Genomic DNA, 21,559 nt, shown 5'->3' with positions numbered 1-21,559 from the left:
TTCAGAGCAAGCGTATAGCCTTTAGAATTCCGGCACCTCCAGAGAGGAGTTTATGTGCGTGGACATGCTGCTTTTGTGTTCACTACCTTACTTCTGTGAGCGTTGCGTTCTCCTGTGAGATTAACAGAGATCTTGTTTAGCGCCATACCTGCTCTGCTACTGTGTGCAACTGACACAGGTCTACTGCAGAAAATCTTTTCTGTTACTGTGTGCGACTGACACAGCTCTACTGCAGAGCATCTTTTCCATTGTTGTGTGCGAGTGACACAGACTCGTATGCAATTCACTGAGTGACGTTTAACTCAGTGTGAACTAGCTATCGCTCGCTGTGTGTTCCACCATTATTCACATTAGCTGCAGTTTTCCATCTCTGGACCCCGGGTTGCGATTGCACTTCATCATTATTTATATTTAGAGCGATCCGTCAACCCTAACAGTCATTAACATGCAAACCACCCTTAAGATTATGTCTCTCACGGTTGAAGTGTAGCTATGATAAAAATCACAGACATCTCCCCTCTTTGTAGGTGGGGAAAGTAGCAAAATCAGCAGTGTATCAAATACTTATTTTCTGTGTATACCAGAGAATTGTAATAGTCTGTGCATGAGTAATATAATACCGAAAAAAATGAAATTGCTTTTTTGGAGTCTTATGAAAGACCACTGAAACTTAACATTAAGCAACTAATACTTTATGGATGACAAATTGAATCAAGACATAATTTTAAATTCTTTTTGGAGTCTCATATATTACCAAAATATCACAGAATGGAAGTAATGCTCTGTGGTTGACTAATTGAATACAGACAAAATTTTCAACTCTTTTTTTGGAGTCTTATATACAACCGAAGTGTCACAGAAAGCACCAAATATTATAAGGATGACTAATTGAATACAGCCACATTTCTTTACATTTTTTTGGAGTTTTATATACCACAAAAATGTGTCAGTAAGCACCTAATATTGTATGTATGACTAATTAAATCCAGAATTTTTTTTAAAAAAATGTTGAGCCCTACATACCACTGAAACATTGCAGAAAGCACCAAATACTATATGGATGACTAATTAAATCCAGTCAAAATTTTCATTGCTTATTTTGAGTATTACATAAATACACAGTTTAATAGAAAGCACCTAATATGGTATGAATAACTAAATTAATCCAGACACATTTTTCTAATTCTTTTTTTTAGTCTTATATACCACTGACAGATAACAGAAAGGATGTAATGCTCTATGGATGACTAATTGAATACAGATAACATTTTCAACACTTTTTGGTGTCTTATATACCACTGAAATTTCACATAAAGCATCAAATACTATATTGATGATTAATTGAATACAGACAACTTTATGGACTGTTATATAACACCATAATGCAGCACAGAATACCTAATAGCATATGGATTAGCAAATACATACAGAAATTTGTTTCAACGTTTTTTGTATATGGATGAGTAATTGAATACAGAACAATGTTTGAATGCTTTTTGGCAGTGTTATATAACACTGAAATAGACCACAGAGCATGTAATAGTATATGGATGATTAATTGAATACAGAAAACATTTTCAATGCTTTTTTGGACTGTTATATAACACCCAAATGTACCACATATCACCCAATAGTATATGGATGAGGAATTGAATCCAGACAAATTTTTAAACACTTTTTGGAGAGTTATATATCACCAAAATGTAACAGAAAGCACCTTATACTGTATGGATAACTAATTGAATTTAGGCCGATTTTTAAATGCTTTTTTGGAGTGTTATATACCACTGAAATGTACCACAAAGCACATAATACTGTATGGATGAGTAATTATATCTTGAAAAAATTTTAAAGGCTTTTTCGGAGTGTTGTATACCACCATAATGTAACAAGAACTGCGTTAAACTGTATAGGTGACTTATTAAATCCATTAAAAAAATAATATAAATATTTTGACATTTTATTTGATGTGCTCATATACTCATAAAGGTTTTGCAGAAAGTGTAAATCCAGGAAAACATTATAAGGAGGGTAATACAGTAATCTTCAGGTATCCGCTTCTTCTACTTCCTCTAGGGGACTGTCTTCACCTACTTCCAGGAGCCCTATTCCCAGGTACTTGTGCTGTATGTGACCTGGCTTTGTTTAGTGCTGGAGCCCCAACATGTAGAAATTGGTGACAGTACGCTGTGTCACCTGTACCATCGCCTGCTCCCACATAGGTGAGGAACCAAAGGGCCAGTCCGATCACTTGGGGTTGGTAGTAGCCCTCTCAAGCCACCTCAATGAGCCTCTCCAGGCGCATTCATTCCTCAAGAAGGGTTCATCTTGCTCACTTACTTGTCAGATCACACCACCTGTATACCAATGTTGGCTCCATTTTGAGGAATGTGACCCTCAATCCAGCCATCAGCTCTTACAGCCTTCGAGGAAACTGTTCCATCTACTGCCTGATGGTTGAACAAGATGTGATGATGAGTTCCAAAATCTTAAATGGAGCTCCATCTTCGCTGCCCATCATACGTAATGACATTCCCCCGAAATGCTAACTGTCACTACTTTATGGCTAAAGTAAAGTAATTGAATACAGAAAAAATTGTAATGCTTTTCTGGACTGTTATATAACACCAAAATGTACCACAGACCACGTAATGCTATATGAATGAGAAATTGAATACAGAAAAAAATGAAAGCTTTTTTGGACTATTGTATAACACTGACATGTTCCTCAGATGAAGTAACAGTTTATGGATGAAAATTTGAATAAAGAAATTTTTTTAATGCTTTTGGTAGTGTTATACACAGTAATATCGAAATGTACTACAAAGCAAGTAATACTCTATGAATGACAATATAGTCAATTTTTTCACCCCCCCCCGAAAAAAATACTCTACTAGCTATTTATTTAGCTATACACTGTGTTCCAAATTATTATGCAAATTGCATTTAAGTGTCATAAAGATTTAATTGTTTTGTTTTTCAAATAAACTCATGGATGGTATTGTGTCTCAGGGCTCAATGGAACACTTAAATCAATCTTAAACACGTGATAATTAGTTTTCCAGGTGATTCCAATTGAAGGAAAACTACTTAGAAATGATGTTCCACATTATTAAGCAGGCCACAGTTTTCAAGTAACAAGGGAAAGAAAAAGGATCTCTCTGCTGCCGAAAAGCATCAAATAGTGCAATGCCTTGGTCAAGGCATGAAAACATTAGATATTTCCTGAAAACTTAAGCGTGATCATCGTACTGTTAAGAGATGTGTGGCTGATTCTGAGCACAGATGTGTTTGTGCTGATAAAGGCAGAATGAGGAAGGTTTCTGCCAGTCAAGTTCATCGGATTAAGAAAGCAGCTGCTAAAAAGCCATTACAAACCAGCAAACAGATATTTGAAGCTGCTGGTGCCTCTCGAGTCCCTCGAACCTCAAGGTGTAGAATCCTTCAAAGGCTTGCTGTGGTGCATCAACCTACTATTCGGCCACCCTTAAACAGTGGTAACAAGCAGAAATGGATGCAGTGGGCCCAGACATACATGAAGACTAATTTTCAAACAGTCTTGTTTACTGATGAGTGTTGAGCAACCCTGGATGGTCCAGATGGATGGAGTAGTGGATGGTTGGTAGATGGCCACCATGTCCCAACAAGGCTGCGACATCAGCAACAATGTGAAGGAGTCATGTTTTGGGCTGGAATCATTGGGAAACAGCTGGTAGGGCCCTTTAAGGTTCCTAAAGGTGTGAAAATGACCTCTGCAAAGTATATAGGGTTTCTGACTGACAACTTTATTCCATGGTATAAAAAGCAGAAACGTGCCTTCAGGAGCAAAATCAACTTCATTCATGACAATGCACCATCTCATGCTGCAAAGAATACCTCTGAGTCATTGGCTGCTATGGGCATAAAAGGAGATAAAATCATGGCCACCATCTTCCCCTGATCTCAACCCTATAGAGAACCTTTGGAGTGTCATCAAGCAAAAGATCTATGAGGGTGAGGGGCAGTTCACATCAAAACAGCAGCTCTGGGAGGCTATTCTGACTTCATGCAAAGAAATACAAGCAGAAACTCTCAAGTTCAATGGATACAAGTATTGTGAAGGTGATATCAAAGAAAGGGCCCTATGTTAATATGTAACTTGGCCTGTTAGGATGTTTTGGAGTTATTAAGTAGCTTTTTTGTTCAGTGAATGTGACCTCCTAATGCTGCAAATTCCACAAATGAGCATTTTCATTTTTTTAAAACATATCAAATGTTTAGAAATTCTACTGTGCCTAATTTTTAGGTGTCGAGTTCCCACCACTACACAGGGGGAATCTCGAACCATGTCTACTGCGGTCTCCCATTTTCCTCCAGCCACGTGGAACCTGCTCAGCAGAGACGTAGAGCCCAGCATCTGGCTCAAGCTGATATTGTGCGCTTGGTTACTGCTGCCTTTCCAGGCTCTGCCTTTGTAGCCAGCACTGATCAGCAGCGGGTGATTCGTAGGGATCCCACTAGTGTCTTTCAGCTGCACCCTGTGACTGTTAACAGGGGGCAGCATATTTATGGCGACTCTGTGAAGCAACAGAGTTCGCTTCCATTCACACTGGGTGAGGTCTAACCCACGTGTGAGCAAGCGTCCATCCGCCATTACTCAGCAGAAGGTGTCATCTCTGCACGGTGGACCCCGGACTGCGAACACACCTTATATTCTTTAATATCATTATTTGGTGTGTTCCGCCAATCCTAACACCTAATAATGTGGAACAGTGCATTTTGAGTTTTTATTCATTTTTGAGATTATACTGTTATCATTGGGTGGTTTCTTCAATAAAATTTGATGTATACTCTAACGGGTGATTACTTTTATTAGACTGACTGTCATTTGCACTGATCATTTAGGAAAATCCGAGAAAAAATATCATTTGCATAATAATTTGGAACATGGTGTAGATTTAGCAATGAACTGCAAAGCCCTAATTACTGCCTAAAGACTATATTCAGCCACTCTGCCTGCTCTTGCAACTCTATCTCCCTTCCTAGGCTAAATGCAGATTGTATCTGATACAAACAGCAAATCTGAAAATTAGCCCTTACAAGGACTGCTGTTATGATGGTTCAGCTTCAGCACCAGTATCAACACTACAGGACTCTGATTTGTTAAACTGTGCACACTCGCCTGGACAAGCACTCTCTCCCTACAATATCAATGGTTACAGATCTGTGCAATGGTGTCAGTGTGCAGAACCTGGTGAATAGTGTTGAGCATTCCGATACCGCAAGTATCGGGTATCGGCCGATATTTGCGGTATCGGAATTCCGATACCGAGATCCGATACTTTTGTGATATCGGGAATCGGTATCCGGATCCATATTAATGTGTAAAATAAAGAATAAAAATAAAAAATATTGATATACTCACCTCTCCGACGCAGCCTGGACCTTACCGATGTAACCGGCAGCTTCCGTTCCTAAGAATGAGCGCTTGAAAGACCTTAGATGACGTCACGGCTTGTGATTGTTCGCGTGGTGGTCACGTGACCGCTCACGCGACCAATCACAAGCCGCGACATCATCTAAGGTCTTTCAAGCACTCATTCTTAGGAACGGAAGCTGCCGGTTACATCGGTAAGGTCCAGGCTGCGTCGGAGAGGTGAGTATATCAATATTTTTTATTTGTATTCTTTATTTTACACATTAATATGGATCCCAGGGCCTGAAGGAGAGTTTCCTCTCCTTCAGACCCTGGGAACCATACAGGATACCTTCCGATACTTGGTGTCCCATTGACTTGTATTGGTATCGGGTATCGGTATCGGCGATATCCGATACTTTTCGGGTATCAGCCGATACTATCCGATACCGATACTTTCAAGTATCGGATGGTATCGCTCAACACTACTGGTGAATCCTGTCCTTTTATAACCCATGATGATGTAACACAACCAGACAATCAAAGCAATGTCACTACCAAGATAGCTACAGAATTAGTGACTCGCAGGCAATACCTACATGCTTAATGGCTGTGTTACAGAGGCCAAACATACTGGTGATGATTCAAGTTTAAAATCAAGCAACAGCTAATGCTCGAGTGCCGACCACCCAGATACTCAAGTGATATCCGAGTATCACCAAGCTCTTCCCTATTACTGATACAAATAAACTATTAACATTTCTATTTTTAAAAGCATTCTCACTCTGCAGTATTTTATAGTAATAGTATGAAAGTAAAAATAAATGTAGAAGTAATATTCTATTTATGTATAAATTGTAAGTTAATATAACGCCAGAGCAACCTTTAATTTGAATTTGAATACTTGCCATATCTTAAGAAAACTGAATAAAATAGTGACATTGGCTATGATTTTGCAAACTCTTTGACTATTTGACATATTGACTTAGTGAAAATGTAAAGTTTGCAAATAATATATTGCTACTATAAAGGTTATTTCCACACAAGCCAAGGTATAAGGGAACAGAGTAAATTGACCTGAACAAATGATTTTGAAGTCTATTTTTCAGAACTCCTATATTGACAGTCATTGGCTTGATAATTAAAGGGATTGGTACTGTTCACGCTCTATTTTCAGGGAATGATGAAAATACATGCTGGGAAATATTTCCAGAATATAGAGTACCTTTAATGTATGTCAGCTATATCCTGCTAGAACGGTAATTTGTTTGATTTTAATAGCGCAAAATAAAAAAACTTCCTTCCTATCCTACCAACACTTTTGCATTACTTCAATCAACTCTTAAATGGAGTCTGTCAAAAGGTTTTGGCTATGCCTTCTGGTAGCATCAGAGGCCTGTCGACCACATACAAATCCTACTTGGTCACGGTGTATCATTTTCTGATAATATTTATTTAGTCTATTGGTAATAGCTTTTGAGTATATTTTGATGTCCGAATTTAGCAGTGATATGGGCCGATAATTTGTTACTAATGTTTGGTCACCTTTGTTTTTTTGGTATGACTCTTATACTTGCTTCTTCCCTTTCTTTTGGAATGTTTCCTTCAATTAAACATGTGTTGAATACTCTAGTTAAGGGGGGGGGTTAGTTTGTTTGTGTATGCTATATAATATTCATTACTGAACCCATCTGGGCCTGTTAGAAGTAAATATATTGTGTATTATTGGTGGATATAAAGTTGGTATAATTAATGACAGGTAATAATAAGATTATAACTGTTTGAACAATTAAATAATTTTATTTATTTTATTTTATTTATTTTTTTGAGAAAATGGACTATAAAGCATTTGCTCCTGTTTTTATCCTAGATTGGATATACCTATTCCTTTACCCTTCTAAACCCCCTCTTTGCCCTTCCCCTGCCTATTTCTCCAATTACAATAAATAGTAAGTCTTAAGTATAGTAAAATATTGAGAGAAGATATAATTAAAAGATAGAAGTGATATGCCACATGCACAGCTTGTTATTGTTGTTAAAAAATGTGTTTTTATTTGTTTTTTCTTTTTGGGAAAAATAAATAATCTATTGACACAAAGAAAAGGTTTTTGCTATGTTATCTGAGGACAGAATGAGATGGGAGTCTAAACACAATGATGCCTCTCTTACCAAGCCCCTAGGTTTTGTTTGCTTACAATAATTGTTTTAGTAGCTTATCATTAATGTGACTAGCTGGTCAGGTGAGTGTTGGTCCCATGCGACCTCTCCTGTGATAGGCACCTCACTGTTTATGGACTTTGTTTATGGAGAACCTGGTGTGGGCGGGGTTAGCTTTCTCAGCTCTGCTTCATTGCTAAATGTAAAAACTCTGATTTTGTGAGAACGGCTGCACCCAGTAATCTAAGTGATGCATCGCTGGGATCAGTGCCTCTTTGCCTACATCAGGCTGGACTCAGATGAAGTAGCAAAAACCTGATGTCAGATTCTTTTTTTTCTCGTACCCAATCTCTCACTTGTTCATTCTAGGCCTATCCTCTTGGTTTATCCCATTACTGGCTACTCTTTCCCTACAGAATTTAGTTAAAAATGCTAACATCCCCTCCATACATCTCTGACTGACTCATCATATACTTCCCAACAAGTAATCTTTGCTACTTATGAAACCTCCTTCTTTGCTCTCTTCTTCTCTACTCTTTACATATCAATTTCCAAGATTTGTTCTATACTTTCATAATCTGGATGTGCTAACCCATCCAGTAAGACTATCTTGAACTTTTTTGTACTTTGAAAAGCAACGTAAAAATCCATCTCTTTAAAAATCCTGCACTGCATAATCTCCATTCTCTCCTTTTTTGTAAGTAGACTAGAAGCCCTCCCTGTGGGGTTCTTACTCCCCATTTTCTCAATGTGTTCTTTATTGTAAATTTAGTTCGAATCTTTTTCAAAGTTATAGTACCCTGTTTGAATAAATGCACTTTAAAATAAATATTCATAATATACACCATACTCCAGGTAATACAGCTTATGTAAAAGTAAATTTTGGAATTCTGTACTATAGCTGTTTCAACAGTAGTATAAATTACAGATATAAAATATTTGAAAGGTAAAACAATAAATAGCAGATACAAGTTAGAACTCTTATGGTTACAACATTGCCTCTAAGCTTCTTACCAGCATTGCTAATGCCCATGATATGTTGATAATCCTATCTATATGTAAATCCTAATTATTTTTTGTTATTTTGATTGTAAATCCATCCAGTTGTTTCAGTTTTGCTTAGTAATTTGGATTTACGCTCCTAATAGCAAAATTGCAATACCAATGGTAAACATTTAACAGATGTTAAAGGGACTCTGTCACCTGAATTTGGAGGGAACAATTTTCAGCCATAGAGGCGGGGTTTTGGGCTGTTTGATTCACCCTTTCCTTACCCGCTGGCTGCATGCTGGCTGCAATATTGGATTGAAGTTCATTCTCTGCCCTCCCTAGTACATGCCTGCGCAAGGCAATCTTGCCTTGTGCAGGCATGTACTATGGAGGACAGAGAATGAACTTCAATCCAATATTGCAGCCAGCATGCAGCCAGCGGGTAAGGAAAGGGTGAATCAAACAGCCGAAAACCCCGCCTCTATGGCTGAAAATTGTTCCTCCAAATTCAGGTGACAGAGCCCCTTTAAAGGGAATTTGTCAACTCTCCTAAGTCTCCTACATGGGCATAGGAAGTTGAATATAATGATACCTCGATATATGTGATCTCAGTTGTCATTCCAGAGAAGTCCACATTATACATACATATATATATATATATATATATATATATATATATATATATATATATATAAAATGAGCTGTTCAGGACTATGGGCCAGACACAAATCCGCATAAGAATCTGCCTCCAGATGATATTTTAAATGAAAGGGAGAGTTACTAGAGTGAGATAAAGTGTGTAATTAACACAGAACAGTAGAACTGAATTTTGTCTCATTGCAAACATGATAAAGCTGCAGCTCTCACAGCTTTGCTGTATTGAAACACTGTCTGCCTTTAAGGTGGAAACTGAAGCACTGACCGGAATCTGCAGATGTGTCAGTTATAATCACACGCAACTCTGCAGTGAGATCAGGAGAGCAGAGAGCGGCCATTACATGACTCACACTGGTAACTCCCCTTTTTATTAAACCTAATCTCTGTTGGCAGATTCTCGAGCAGATCAATTCCAGGCCCATAGTTTATAACAGCTCATTTAGATTTAAGAAACACTTGTATTTCTCTGGAATAAGACATTGAAACACAGAGATTAATGTATACTTTTATTTAGCTTTCTATGACCTGCATGCACATGCAAAATGACAGACTCCTTTAAAGAGGAGTTATGATCAGAAAAGTGCATAACATATGTCTTTATGCTACCTTAAAAAATATATTGCTTGTAGCTACGGTCATTTATATATTTATTTTCAGGAGAGAATTGAATGAGCTTGTATCTGTCACCCAACAATCATCAAATTAGCAGTTGGGAAACACAGGCTCTAAATTCTGTTCTTGCACTGGTTATCCCAACATATAAATTCATTGATTTCCCAATTTCTTGTTACTGATGATTTGGTTATAAAGACCACATAAAGAATACATTAGGGCATAACATGGCAGCAAAGGACAACATCAGTTATAATTTTCCCCTTAAACAAAGCTTAAAATAATAAATGATGCTTTGTTTGGTTGCTGTACTTTCTATAAATCATACAAGTACTGTTTTTGGTTGGCTTCTCATTGTCAATTTTATTTTATACCAATAAATATATTACAGGAACATGGAATTCCAACAGATATGGGTTATGCAGTGGCTCCCCATCATTCCGGTGTCTATCCAGTGCACATACAACTTTATGACGCTTGGAAAAAGATTTGGAATATTAAAGTTACAAGTACAGAAGAATATCCACATTTGAAACCAGCACGATACAGACAGGGATTCATTCACAAAAATATTATGGTGAGTTATGTATGATTTCAAAAAGCTATAGTAAGCACTGACTTTATGTTATGTACTTTGTGGTCATTTTTTTTCCTTTCACATCATATGACATACATGTGCATCATGTAGAGATGAGCGAACCCGATTTCTATAGGGTTTCGGATTCCATTCAACTTGTGTACAGTTCTTGTACCAGAAATAAACTTTGGACTAAAATTCAGTCAATGAACCCAAATTCCCATGGGTCCGCTCATCCCTACGTATGAGTAAAATGTGTTTGAAGTGGGCTCAGGATCTGGACTGGCTCTATACAGGGCAGGTGTTGGCTCTGTCAAACAGCCAGCACCTGCCTCCAGCAGCTTTTTCACCACTTAATTATTTGACAGTGACATTTAAGTATCACTATCCTGTTGCGTTCCTGTTCTGGCACCAATCACCTCTCTTTGGTTGGTTGCCATGGTAGTCAAGGGTCTGAAGAAGTCATCCATTGCCACTATCTTGGTACTCCTATAAAGGGCAGGTTACCGTCATAGGAAATTTTTATATTTATGAAATCTTGCAAAACCAAATTACTGTGATATATAGTACTAGTGATCAAACATTCATAGGTTCTAGTGTCCCCATGAAACAAAAAGAAAATAATCAAAAGTAATGTAGGAAAGTTTTTAACCCCTTTCTGACATCTGGCGTAATACCACGCTGATGTCGGACTCCCTCCCTTTGATGTGGGCTCCAGCGCTGAGCCCATATCTTTTCCAGCACGTCAGCTATTTTGAACAGCTGACATGTGCCTCTAACAACTGCGGGTGGAATCGCGATCGTTCCATGGCTGTTAACTAGTTAATTCGAGGTTCCGGGCAAGCGCGCCGGAAATCCTACCCATCGGTGACCCCATCAAGTAATCACGGGTCGCCAATGGGTTAGAATTACAACCAGAGATCTCTAGCAGACCTCTATGGTTGTCACTGCCAGATTGTCATGAGCGCCGCCCGGTGGTCGGCACTTATAGCACGTGAGCATTTCATCGCCTGTATGCAGCAGAGCCAATCAAAGTACTGCAGCTTCTAGTCTCCCATGAAGCCTATTGAAGCATGCAAAAAGTAAAAAAAAGTTTTTAAAAATATTACAAAAATAAAAAAATATAAAAGTTCAAATCACTCCCCCTTTTGCCCCTTTCAAATTAAAACAATAATAGAAAAACAAACATACACATATTTAGTATCATCGCGTTTCGCGTTCAGAATCGCCTGTTATATCAATATAAAAAAAGAATTAACCCGATCCAGCTGCAGCACAGGGGGAATCTCGAACCACGTCCTCTGCGGTCTCCCATTCTTCCTCAGCCACAGAGGAGCCTGCTCAGCAGAGACATCCGTCACAGCATCTGACTCAAGCTGATACTGTGCATCTGGTTATTGCTGCCGTCCCAGGTTCAGCCATTGTAACCAGCATTGATCAGCGGCGAGCAGACACTCCAGGGATGAAGTGCTCCTTTTCGTCTACTGAGCATGCCTGTGGGATGACCCCTCATTGGAGACCGGAGGTCACATGCTCAAGAGTCACAATGGCTGGTCAGTTTTAGTATTTAGTGAACATGGTAAAAATTTGCACTTTTTTTGCAAATTCACCGCACTTGGAATTTTGTTCCCGTTTTACAGTACACGATATCTTAAAACCAATGGTGTTGTTTAAAAGTACAACTCATCCCGCAAAAAACAATCTCTCATATGGCTCTGGAAAGAAGGGGAGCAAAAAATGTAAATGCAAAACCAAAAATACCTCTGGTCATTAAGGGGTTAAAAATATTTTTTTTAAAATGTAATTACTCCTCCTTTTTCAAAAATAAAGAACTAAGCATACTTAGCATTGCCACGACTGTAAAAATCTGATCACTCAAAATAGAAAATTGATTAACCCATACAGTTAACAGTGTAAAGAAAAAAAGTTAAAATGACAGAATTACCTTGTTTTAGTTACTATACCTCCCCCAAGTAAGCAATACAAATTTTACATTGCTTAGATGGTCGATTGAATGTCATTCAAAATTGTATGTTGAGTCAAGAAAGAAACAAACCCTCATATGGCTATATCAACCTCTAAAAAAAATAAAACAAAGTGATAAATCAAAAAAGGCAAGGAGGGAAAATAAAGTATGAAAGCAAAAATTGTCTCACAATTAGTTTTCATAAAGGGGTATTCCCATCTCGAAGATCCTATCCCAATATGTAGTATATGTAATAATAATAATAATAATAATAATAATAATAATAGCAAATGCCATCCCATTAAAGTTGCATTGTTCTCCTGATAAGCATGGTCATGACCACTCATATATTGACAGTTAGCTGTTAGTGGTCATAACTATGGATACATAAGTTACTGCAATGCCCTGCACATGGGGTAAGTGACATAGCTTATCAGAAGAACTATACTACATTTCTAATTGGAGGCATTTGCTATTATTACACCTAAATTTGTCTCACAATTTCAGCTGAATTCGCAATACCCCATATGTGGCTGCACATTTGTTATGGACTGCCCTGGGTTGGAGTAGTGGCATTGCAACCACTAGAGATAGAGATCGGTACACGGGGGCAGCAGTACAGCTAAAGGATCAGCAGGTTGCATAGTCAGGAATAGCCAGAGGTTCGTACATGGTAACAGCAGTATAGTTGAAGGATAAGCAGGTTGCAAACTCGGGAATAGCCAGAGGTCGGTACACAAGAGCAGCAGTATAGTTTAAGGATCAGCAGGTTGCGTAGTCAGGAATTGCCAGAGGTTAGTACACGGTAGCAGCAGTATAGTCTTGGATGAAACAGCAGGTGAAAGGAGAGCTTTACTAAAGGCTGGGAGCTCTATAATCTCGCAAGGAAGCAAGTGCAAAGCCAGGTTTAAATAGGGTGTCCAATGAGTATATTTACAAGGTAGAGCCAATCAGAAACTTCCAGGGTGGAGCCAATTGGGAATTACACAGGCACTAGTACCTGGGTTAGCAAGTAACCATCCAGCAAGCTGAAATAGCTCAAAGGGTAGAGCTGCCACCTAATGGACCAGAGGTGCTGGGTTTGAGTTCTGACAACAGTCTGTTTGGCACCACAGTGAGGCTCAGAAAGTAAAAAGCGCTGTTTGACTCTTGGAGAATAAATTTTCTAAACTAGTTTGCGGACTCCAAATACAGAGCCGCTATGTGCCAGAATAGCAGAAAACCCTCTCAAGTGACACAATTTTGGAAGTTACAGTGGGGGAAATAAGTATTTGATCACTTGCTGATTTTGCAAGTTTGCCCACTGACAAAGACATGAATAGTCTATAATTTTAAGGGTAGGTTAATTTTAACATTGAGAGATAGAATATCAAAAGTAAAATCCAGAAAATCACATGTATAAATGATATAAATTTATTTGCATTTTGCAGTGAATAAGTATATGATCCCCTACCAACCATTAAGAGTTCTGCCTCCTACAGACCAGCTAGATGCTCCTAATCAACTCGTTACCTGCATTAAAGACAGCTGTTTTACAGTCACCTTTATAAAGGACTCCTGTCCACAGACTCAATTAATCAGTGAGACTCTAACCTCTACAACATGGGCAAGACCAAAGAACTTTATAAGGATGTCAGGGACAAGATCATAGGCCTGCACATGTTATGGTTTGACTGGGATGTTTAGGTCTGGAGCTTTTGGGGTTAATCCTGGGAGCCTCCCTTTGGTTCCAGTGAGGCTTTTTATAGTTATACGTCGGTTATACTTTTGCCCTTGGCTGAGTACGTCGACCAGTGTGTGCTTGGGCCTTTGTGCCTGAGTCCTCTTCTGTATATTTGGTTTTGACTTGGTTTGTTCCCCGTTGTGATTTTGTCTACTGATTCTGTACCTCATCTTTTTCTCTGGTTTCTGACTTTGGCTGTGTTTAAGGGTTTTGCTACTTGTCGACTGATTCCATACTTCCTCGTCTGCCCCAGCTTTTCTGACCCCGGCTAGCCCTGACTACTCTTTCCCTGTGACCTGCGGTCATGTGATGGCAGGTCCTGTTCCTGCATTCTACTCTCTCCCAGCTGCTCTGCCAGCACCGTGACACCACTGCCGCTACCCACAGTTCCTGGACAGCATGGGATCTGCCGTCGATCCTGGTGCATCTGTGACTCTGATCTCCTGCAGCTCGGACCTCTCAGGCTCCTAGTGAGTGTTCGCCTGGCAGGTCCTGATACACATGCTGGAATGGGCTACAAAACCATAAGTAAGACGTTGAATGAGAAGGAGACATCGGTTGGTGCAATAGTAAGAAAATGGAAGAAATACAAAATGACTGTCATTCGACATCGATCCGGGGCACCATGCAAAATCTCACCTCATGGGGTACGCTTGATCATGAGGAAGGTGAGAGATCAGCCTAAAACTACATGGGGGAACTTGTTAATGATCTCAAGGCAGCTGGGAACACAATCACCAAGAAAACCATTGCTAACAAATTATGCCGTAAAGGTTTAAAATCCTGCAGTGCCCGCAAGGTCCCCCTGCTCAAGAAGGCACATGTGCACACCCTTCTGAAGTTTCCCAATGATCACTTGGATGATTCTGTGAATGATTGGGAGAAGGTGCTATGGTCAGATGGGACAAAAATTGAGCTCTATGGCATTTACTCAACTTGCCATGTTTAGAGGAAGAGAAATGCTGTCTATGACCCAAAGAGCACTGTCCCCACTGTCAAGCATGGAGGTGGAAAATTATGTTTTGGGGGTGTTTCTCTGCTAAGGGCACAGGACTACTTCACAGCATTAATGGGAGAATGGATGGAGCCATGTACTGTAAAATCCTGAGTGACAACCTCCTTCCCCTTTGCCAGGACATTAAAAATGGGTTGTGGCTGGGTCTTCCAGCAAGACAATGACCCAAACCATACAGCCAGAAAAAGCTTTCAAATGTAAATGCCTCATCTGGAATCAGTTTCATCCTTTTTACCTGTCTAATTTTTGATGAATTATCAAGGGAATAGCCCATGGAGCCCATTCAAGAGCTTTTGAGATAATTTTCCAATTACTTTCAGTCCCTTTATAAAAGAGGAAGCTACATAATAAAGAGCTGCAATTGTTAAACAGTTATTCTAATATGTATATGAATACCCTCACATTAACCCCTTTCTGCCATTAGGCGTACTATCCCTTCAAGAGGACCTGGAACTTAATTCCCAGGAATGGGATAGTACGTCATAGGTGATTGGCCGTGCTCACAGGGTGGGTGCGGCCGATCCCGGCCAGGTGTCAGCTGATTTTCACCACTGACATCCGGCACTATGTGCCCGGAGCGGTCACGGAACACAGGAACACTGTGATCAAACATGATCACAGCGTTCCGGTGCCATAGGAAAGCATCGCGCAGGGAGGTGGCTCCCTGCATGCTTCCCTGAGACCCTCAGAACAACGCGATGTGATCACGTTGTTCCGAGCATCTCCTCCGTCCTCCTCCCTGCCCCAGATCCAAGATGGCCACGGGGGGCCTTCGGGGTCCTGCAGTGCTGTGTCAGATCTACGATCTGATAATATATAGTGATGGGACAATGTAAAAAAATAAGAAAAAGAATCTTACATGTGTAAAAGAAAAAAAAATCCTAAATAAATAAAATACATATATACACATATATATATATATATAATTCCAATAAATACATTTCTTTATGTAAATAAAAAAACAAAACAATAAAAGTACACATATTTAGTATCGCCGCGTCCATAACGACCCGACCTATAAGACTGTCCCACTAGTTAACCCCTTCAGTGAACACCGTAAAAAAAACAAGGCAAAAAACAATGCTTTATCATCATACCGCCAAACCAAAGGTGGAATAACACGCGATCAAAAAGACGGATATAAATAAACATGGTACCGCCGAAAGTGTCATCTTGTCCCGCAAAAACTAGCCGCCATACAGCATCATAAGCAAAAAAATAAGAAAGCTATAGCCCTCAGAATAAAGCGATGCAAATTTAATTATTTTTTTCTATAAAATAGTTTGTATTGTATAAAAGCACCAACACATAAAAAAATTATATAAATGAGGTATCGCTGTGATCATACTGACCCCAAAAATAAAGCTGCTTTATCAATTTTACCAAACATGGAACGGTATAAAAGCCCCCCCAAAGAAATTCACGAATTGCTGGTTTTTGTTCATTTTGACTAACAAAAATCGGAATAAAAAGCTATCAAAAAATGTCATGTGCCCGAAAATGGTACCAATAAAAATGACAACTCGTCCCGCAAAAACAAGACCTTACTTGACTCTGTGGACCAAAATATGGAAGAATTTTAGCTCTCAGAATGTGGTAACACAAAAAATATTTTTTGCAATAAAAAGCGTCTTTTAGTGTTTGACAGCTGCCAAACATAAAAAGCCACTATAAAAACCCACTATAAATAGGAAACCAAACCCCCCTTTATCACCACCTTAGGGAAAAATAATAAAATAAAAAAAATATTTATTTCCATTTTCCCATTAGGGTTAGGGTTGCGGCAAAAGTTAGGGTTAGGGTTGGGGCTAAAGTTAGGGTTGAGGCTAAAGTTAGGGTTAGGGCTAGAGTTGGGGTTAGGGTTTGGATTACGTTTACGGGTGGGTTAGGGGTGTGTCAGGGTTAGAGGTATGGTTAGGGTTGGGATTAGGCTTAGGGGTGTGTTGGGCTTGGGATTAGGGGTGTGTTGGGGTTGGGATTAGGGTTAGGGGTGTGTTGGAGTTAGGGGTGTGGTTAGGGTTGGGACTAGGGTTAGAGGTGTGTTGGGATAGGGTTGGAGTTAGAATTGGGAGGTTTCCACTGTTTAGGCACACCAGGAGCTCTGCAAACGCATCATGACGTTCGATCACAATTCCATCCAATTCTGCATTGAAAAAGTAAAACAGTGCTGATTCCCTTCCGCGCTCTGCCGTGCGCCCAAACAGAGATTTACTCCACATATGGGGTATCAGCATACTCAGGACAAATTGGACAACAACTCTTGAGGTCCAATTTCGCCTGTTACCCTTGGGAAAAAAACAAAACTGGGGGCTAAAATATCATTTTTTGTGGAAAAAAATATTTTTTATTTTCACGGCTCTGCGTTATAAACTTTAGTGAAACACTTGGGGGTTCAAAGTTCTCACAATACATCTAGATAAGTTCCTTGGGGGGTCTAGTTTCCAATATGGGGTCACTTGTTGAGATTTCTACTGTATAGGTACATCAGGGGCTCTGCAAATGCAACATGAAGCCAGCAGATCATTCCATCAAAATCTGCATTCCAAAAAGCCACTTCTTCCCTTCCAAGCTCTGCCATGCGCCCAAATGGTGGTTCCCCCCACATATGGGGTATAAGCATACTCAGGACAAATTGCACAACAACTTTTAGGGTCCAATTTCTCCAGATACCCTTGGGAAAATACAAAATTGGGGGCTAAAATATCATTTTTGTGGGAAAAAATGATTTTTTTAATTTTCACACATCTAGATAAGTTCCTTAGGGTGTCTACTTTCCAAAATTGGGTCACTTGTGGGGGGGTCCACTGTTTAGGCATATCAAGGGCTCTCCAAACGAGACATGGCGTCCCATCTCAATTCCAGCCAATTTTGCATTGAAAAGTCAAATGGCGCTCCTTCCCTTCCGAGCTCTGCCATGCGCCCAAACAGTGGCTTACCCCCACATATGGGGTATCGGCATACTCAGGACAAATTGTTCAGCAACTTTTGTGGCCTAACTTCTCCTGTTACCTTTGGTAAAATAGAACAAATTGGATCTGAAGTAAAAAAAATTTGAAAAAAAGTTAAATGTTCATTTTTTTAAACATTCCAAAAACTCCTGTGAAATACCTGAAGGGTTGATAAACTTCTTGAATGTGGTTTTGAGTACCTTGAGGGGTGCAGTTTTTAGAATGGTATGCACTTGGGTATTTTCTATCATATAGACCCCTCAAAGTGACTTCAAATGTGATGTGGTCCCTAAAAAAATGGTGTTGTAAAAATTAGAAATTGCTGGTCAACTTTTAACTCTTATAACTCCCTAACAAAAAAAATTTTGGTTCCAAAATTGTGCTGATGTTAAGTAGACATGTGGAAAATGTTACTTATTAAGTATTTTGTGTGACATATCTCTGTGATTTAAGGGCATGAAGATTCAAAGTTGGAAAATTGCGAAATTTTCGCCAAATTTTAATTTTTTTCATAAATAAATGCAAATAATGTCAATGAAATTTTACCACTAACATGAACTACTATATGTCATGAGAAAACAGTGTCGGAATCACCGGGATCCATGCAAGTATTCCAGAGTTATAACCTCATAAAAGGACAGTGGTCAGAATTGTCATTAACAGGGAAACCACCCTTGGGGGTTAAGGGGTTAAAGGGCACCTGTCACCCCGTTTTTTCCGTATGAGATAAAAATACTGTTAAATAGGGCCTGAGCTGTGCATTACAACAGTGTATTTTGTGGACCCCGATTCCCCACCTATGCTGCCAAAATACGTTACCAAAGTAGCCGTTTTCGCCTGTCAATCAGGCTGGTCAAAAGGGCGTGGTGTCTTCCCCCAGATCTTGCTTAGTTTTCCGTTGGTGGCGTAGTGGTTTGCGCATGCCCAAGGTCCCGAATCCACTGCACAGGGGAGTGAAAACAGCGCGATGTGTGCTATTTCATTGGTGATCGGTGGGGGCGGCCATCTTCCTTTGGCCGCGCGTGCGCAGAAGCGGCGCTCTGCTGGCCGCGGCTTCAGGAAAATGGCCGCGGGATGCCGCGCGTGCACAGATGGAGATCGCGGCGGCCATTTTCCTGAAGCCGAGATGCGAATTCTGCTTCACACAGACAGCTCTCCAGCAACCAACGATGCCGAGGTCCCCGGGTAACCATCGGGTTGCTAAGCGCAGGGCCGCGCTTAGTAACCCGATGTTTACCCTGGTTACCAGTGTAAAATGTAAAAAAACAAACAGTACATACTCACCTTCGCGTCCCCCGGCGTCCGCTTCCTGCACTGACTGAGTGCCAGCCCTAACAGCAGAGCGGTGACGTCACCACTGTGCTGTGCTTTCACTTTACAGCCGGCGCTCAGTCAGTGCAGGAAGCGGACGCCGGGGGACGCGAAGGTGAGTATGTACTGTTTGTTTTTTTACATTTTACACTGGTAACAAGGGTAAACATCGGGTTACTAAGCGCGGCCCTGCGCTTAGTAACCCGATATTTACCCTGGTTACCATTGTAAAACATCGCTGGTATCGTTGCTTTTGCTGTCAAACACAACGATACATGGCGATCTGACGACCAAATAAAGTTCTGAACTTTAACCAACGACCAGCGATATCACAGCAGGATCCTGATCGCTGCTGCCTGTCAAACACAACGATATCGCTAGCCAGGACACTGCAATGTCACGGATCGCTAGCGATATCGTTTAGTGTGAAGGTACCTTTACCCAAAGAACAATGTCCCAACCATGAAGCATGGTGGGGAAAACATCATAATTTGGGTGTGCTTTTCTGCAAAGGGGACAGGACGACTGCACTGAATTGTAGGGAGGATGGATGGGGTCATGAATCGTGACATTTTGACCAACAACCGTCTTTCTTCAGTAATAGCATTGAAGATGGGTCATGACTGGGTCTTCCAGCATAAAAAGGACTCGAAACATACAGCTAGGGCAATTAAGGATTGGCTCCATAGGATGCATTTCAAGGTCATGGAGTGGCCTAGCCAGTCTCCAGACCCGAACCTAATAGAAAATCTTTTGGAGGGAGCTGAAGCTCAATGTTCCCCAGTGACAGCCCTGAAACATGAAAGATCTGGAGAAGATCGGTATGGAGGAGTGGGCCAAAATCCCTGCTGCAGTGTGTGAAAAGTTGGTCAAGAACCAAAGGAAACATCTAACCTCTGTAATTGCAAAAAAAGTTTTTCTATTGCATCAAATACTTGTTTCTTGCAATAAAATGCAAATTTATTATGTAAAAATTATACAATGTGATATTCTGGATTTTTTGTTAAGTTTCTGTCTCTCACAGTTGAAGTGTACCTGTGATGCTAAAAAAATGGACAGGTCTGTAATTTTTATGTGGGAATACTTGTAAAATTGGCAGTGTATCAAGTACTTATTTTCCCCACTATATCTGTATGTATCGTGGTTGAGGAATCTGGAGCGTTGTGGAACATTCATTCAGATCTATCCTATGCATGCCAAAGTAATTTTCTGATACCCTCAAATTAAAGCTGATACTTTAAGCAAATATTGATTATATAACTGTATCCTGAATATGTTTTGGCAAACAGCTAAAATGCCAAAACTTGTCTCACTGTCCAAAAATTTCTGAACCTAACTGTATATCCTGCAGCAAGAGAACGAGCCAGAATATTCAGCCCCTAAGAACGTTTTTCAGCTTAAAGGGAAGGTGCCATCAAAAAAATTTTTTTTGCAGCAATTGAAAAAATGTAAAGAACTAATGTTTACATTTTCTTAAAAAATATTATCATTTGTTTATAATTTAGTAAAATATGAAAAATAATTTGAAAAGTTTTGGAATTTCCAATTTTAAACACTAAGGGGAGCAGCTGCTGAAATTTCACAAAAACCTAGTGTACAAATAGCTCACATTACTGCACTGCAGTAATTATGGGCGGAGTCTGCTGACGTGTGTGATGTCTCCTCTCTTCCCCTTCTGGGTGTTTGCTAAGGGATAAGAGACAATGATATTCAGGAACACAGTGAGCCGCCATTTTGTTGGTGACTGCAGAGTTATACTGACAAGTAGACAGTCACCGAGGATGGCAGGCAGTAAGGATTCTGGGAGATATATGGTGGAGGGAGCAGGGTGACAGAGGCACAGAGTATTTCAAGAGAGCAGTGTACTGGTCTATGGGGGGCACGCTGTTTGGTGCGCGGAGCAGCCAGGGATTTACATAGAGCGCTGTCTTTTATACACATGGATGGACCGTCTGCTCCACAGAAATCCAGGAAACATTTCTGTGGATTGATGGCCTGTTCTGATCCATACTTTTCATGCAGACCCCATTCCCCTCCTCAGATCCTGTCTTCTCCATCCTGTCCTGGTGATGTGTGAAAGCGAGATGACAGGCGCAGTCCGGGGTGACGCTGGGAAGGAAATGTAGCCACATAGTAAAGATAAAAATGAGACCCCTCTCTTCAGCTGCCTCACCAGACCTGACTGCACCTAACTGGAGGTCATGCTGC

At 40.1% G+C, this 21,559-nt stretch overlaps 1 protein-coding gene across 4 annotated transcripts in view; it reads left to right on the top strand.

Annotated features, from left to right (window-relative positions):
* Positions 1–21,559, top strand: part of LOC143788761 (bifunctional heparan sulfate N-deacetylase/N-sulfotransferase 3-like) — a 1,150,054-nt gene that overhangs the window by 708,168 nt on the left and 420,327 nt on the right. For all 4 annotated transcript variants that reach the window (XM_077278642.1, XM_077278636.1, XM_077278649.1 and 1 more), the window contains exon 5: positions 10,203–10,388. In XM_077278642.1, coding sequence (XP_077134757.1) covers positions 10,203–10,388 — 186 coding nt within the window. The remainder of the gene's footprint in view (positions 1–10,202; positions 10,389–21,559) is intronic.

The sequence above is a fragment of the Ranitomeya variabilis genome, chromosome 1 (genome assembly GCF_051348905.1).
Source record: "Ranitomeya variabilis isolate aRanVar5 chromosome 1, aRanVar5.hap1, whole genome shotgun sequence".
Taxonomy (NCBI): domain Eukaryota; kingdom Metazoa; phylum Chordata; class Amphibia; order Anura; family Dendrobatidae; genus Ranitomeya; species Ranitomeya variabilis.
Note: the sequence above shows the minus strand (reverse complement) of the source record. Positions and strands in the feature narration are given on the sequence as shown.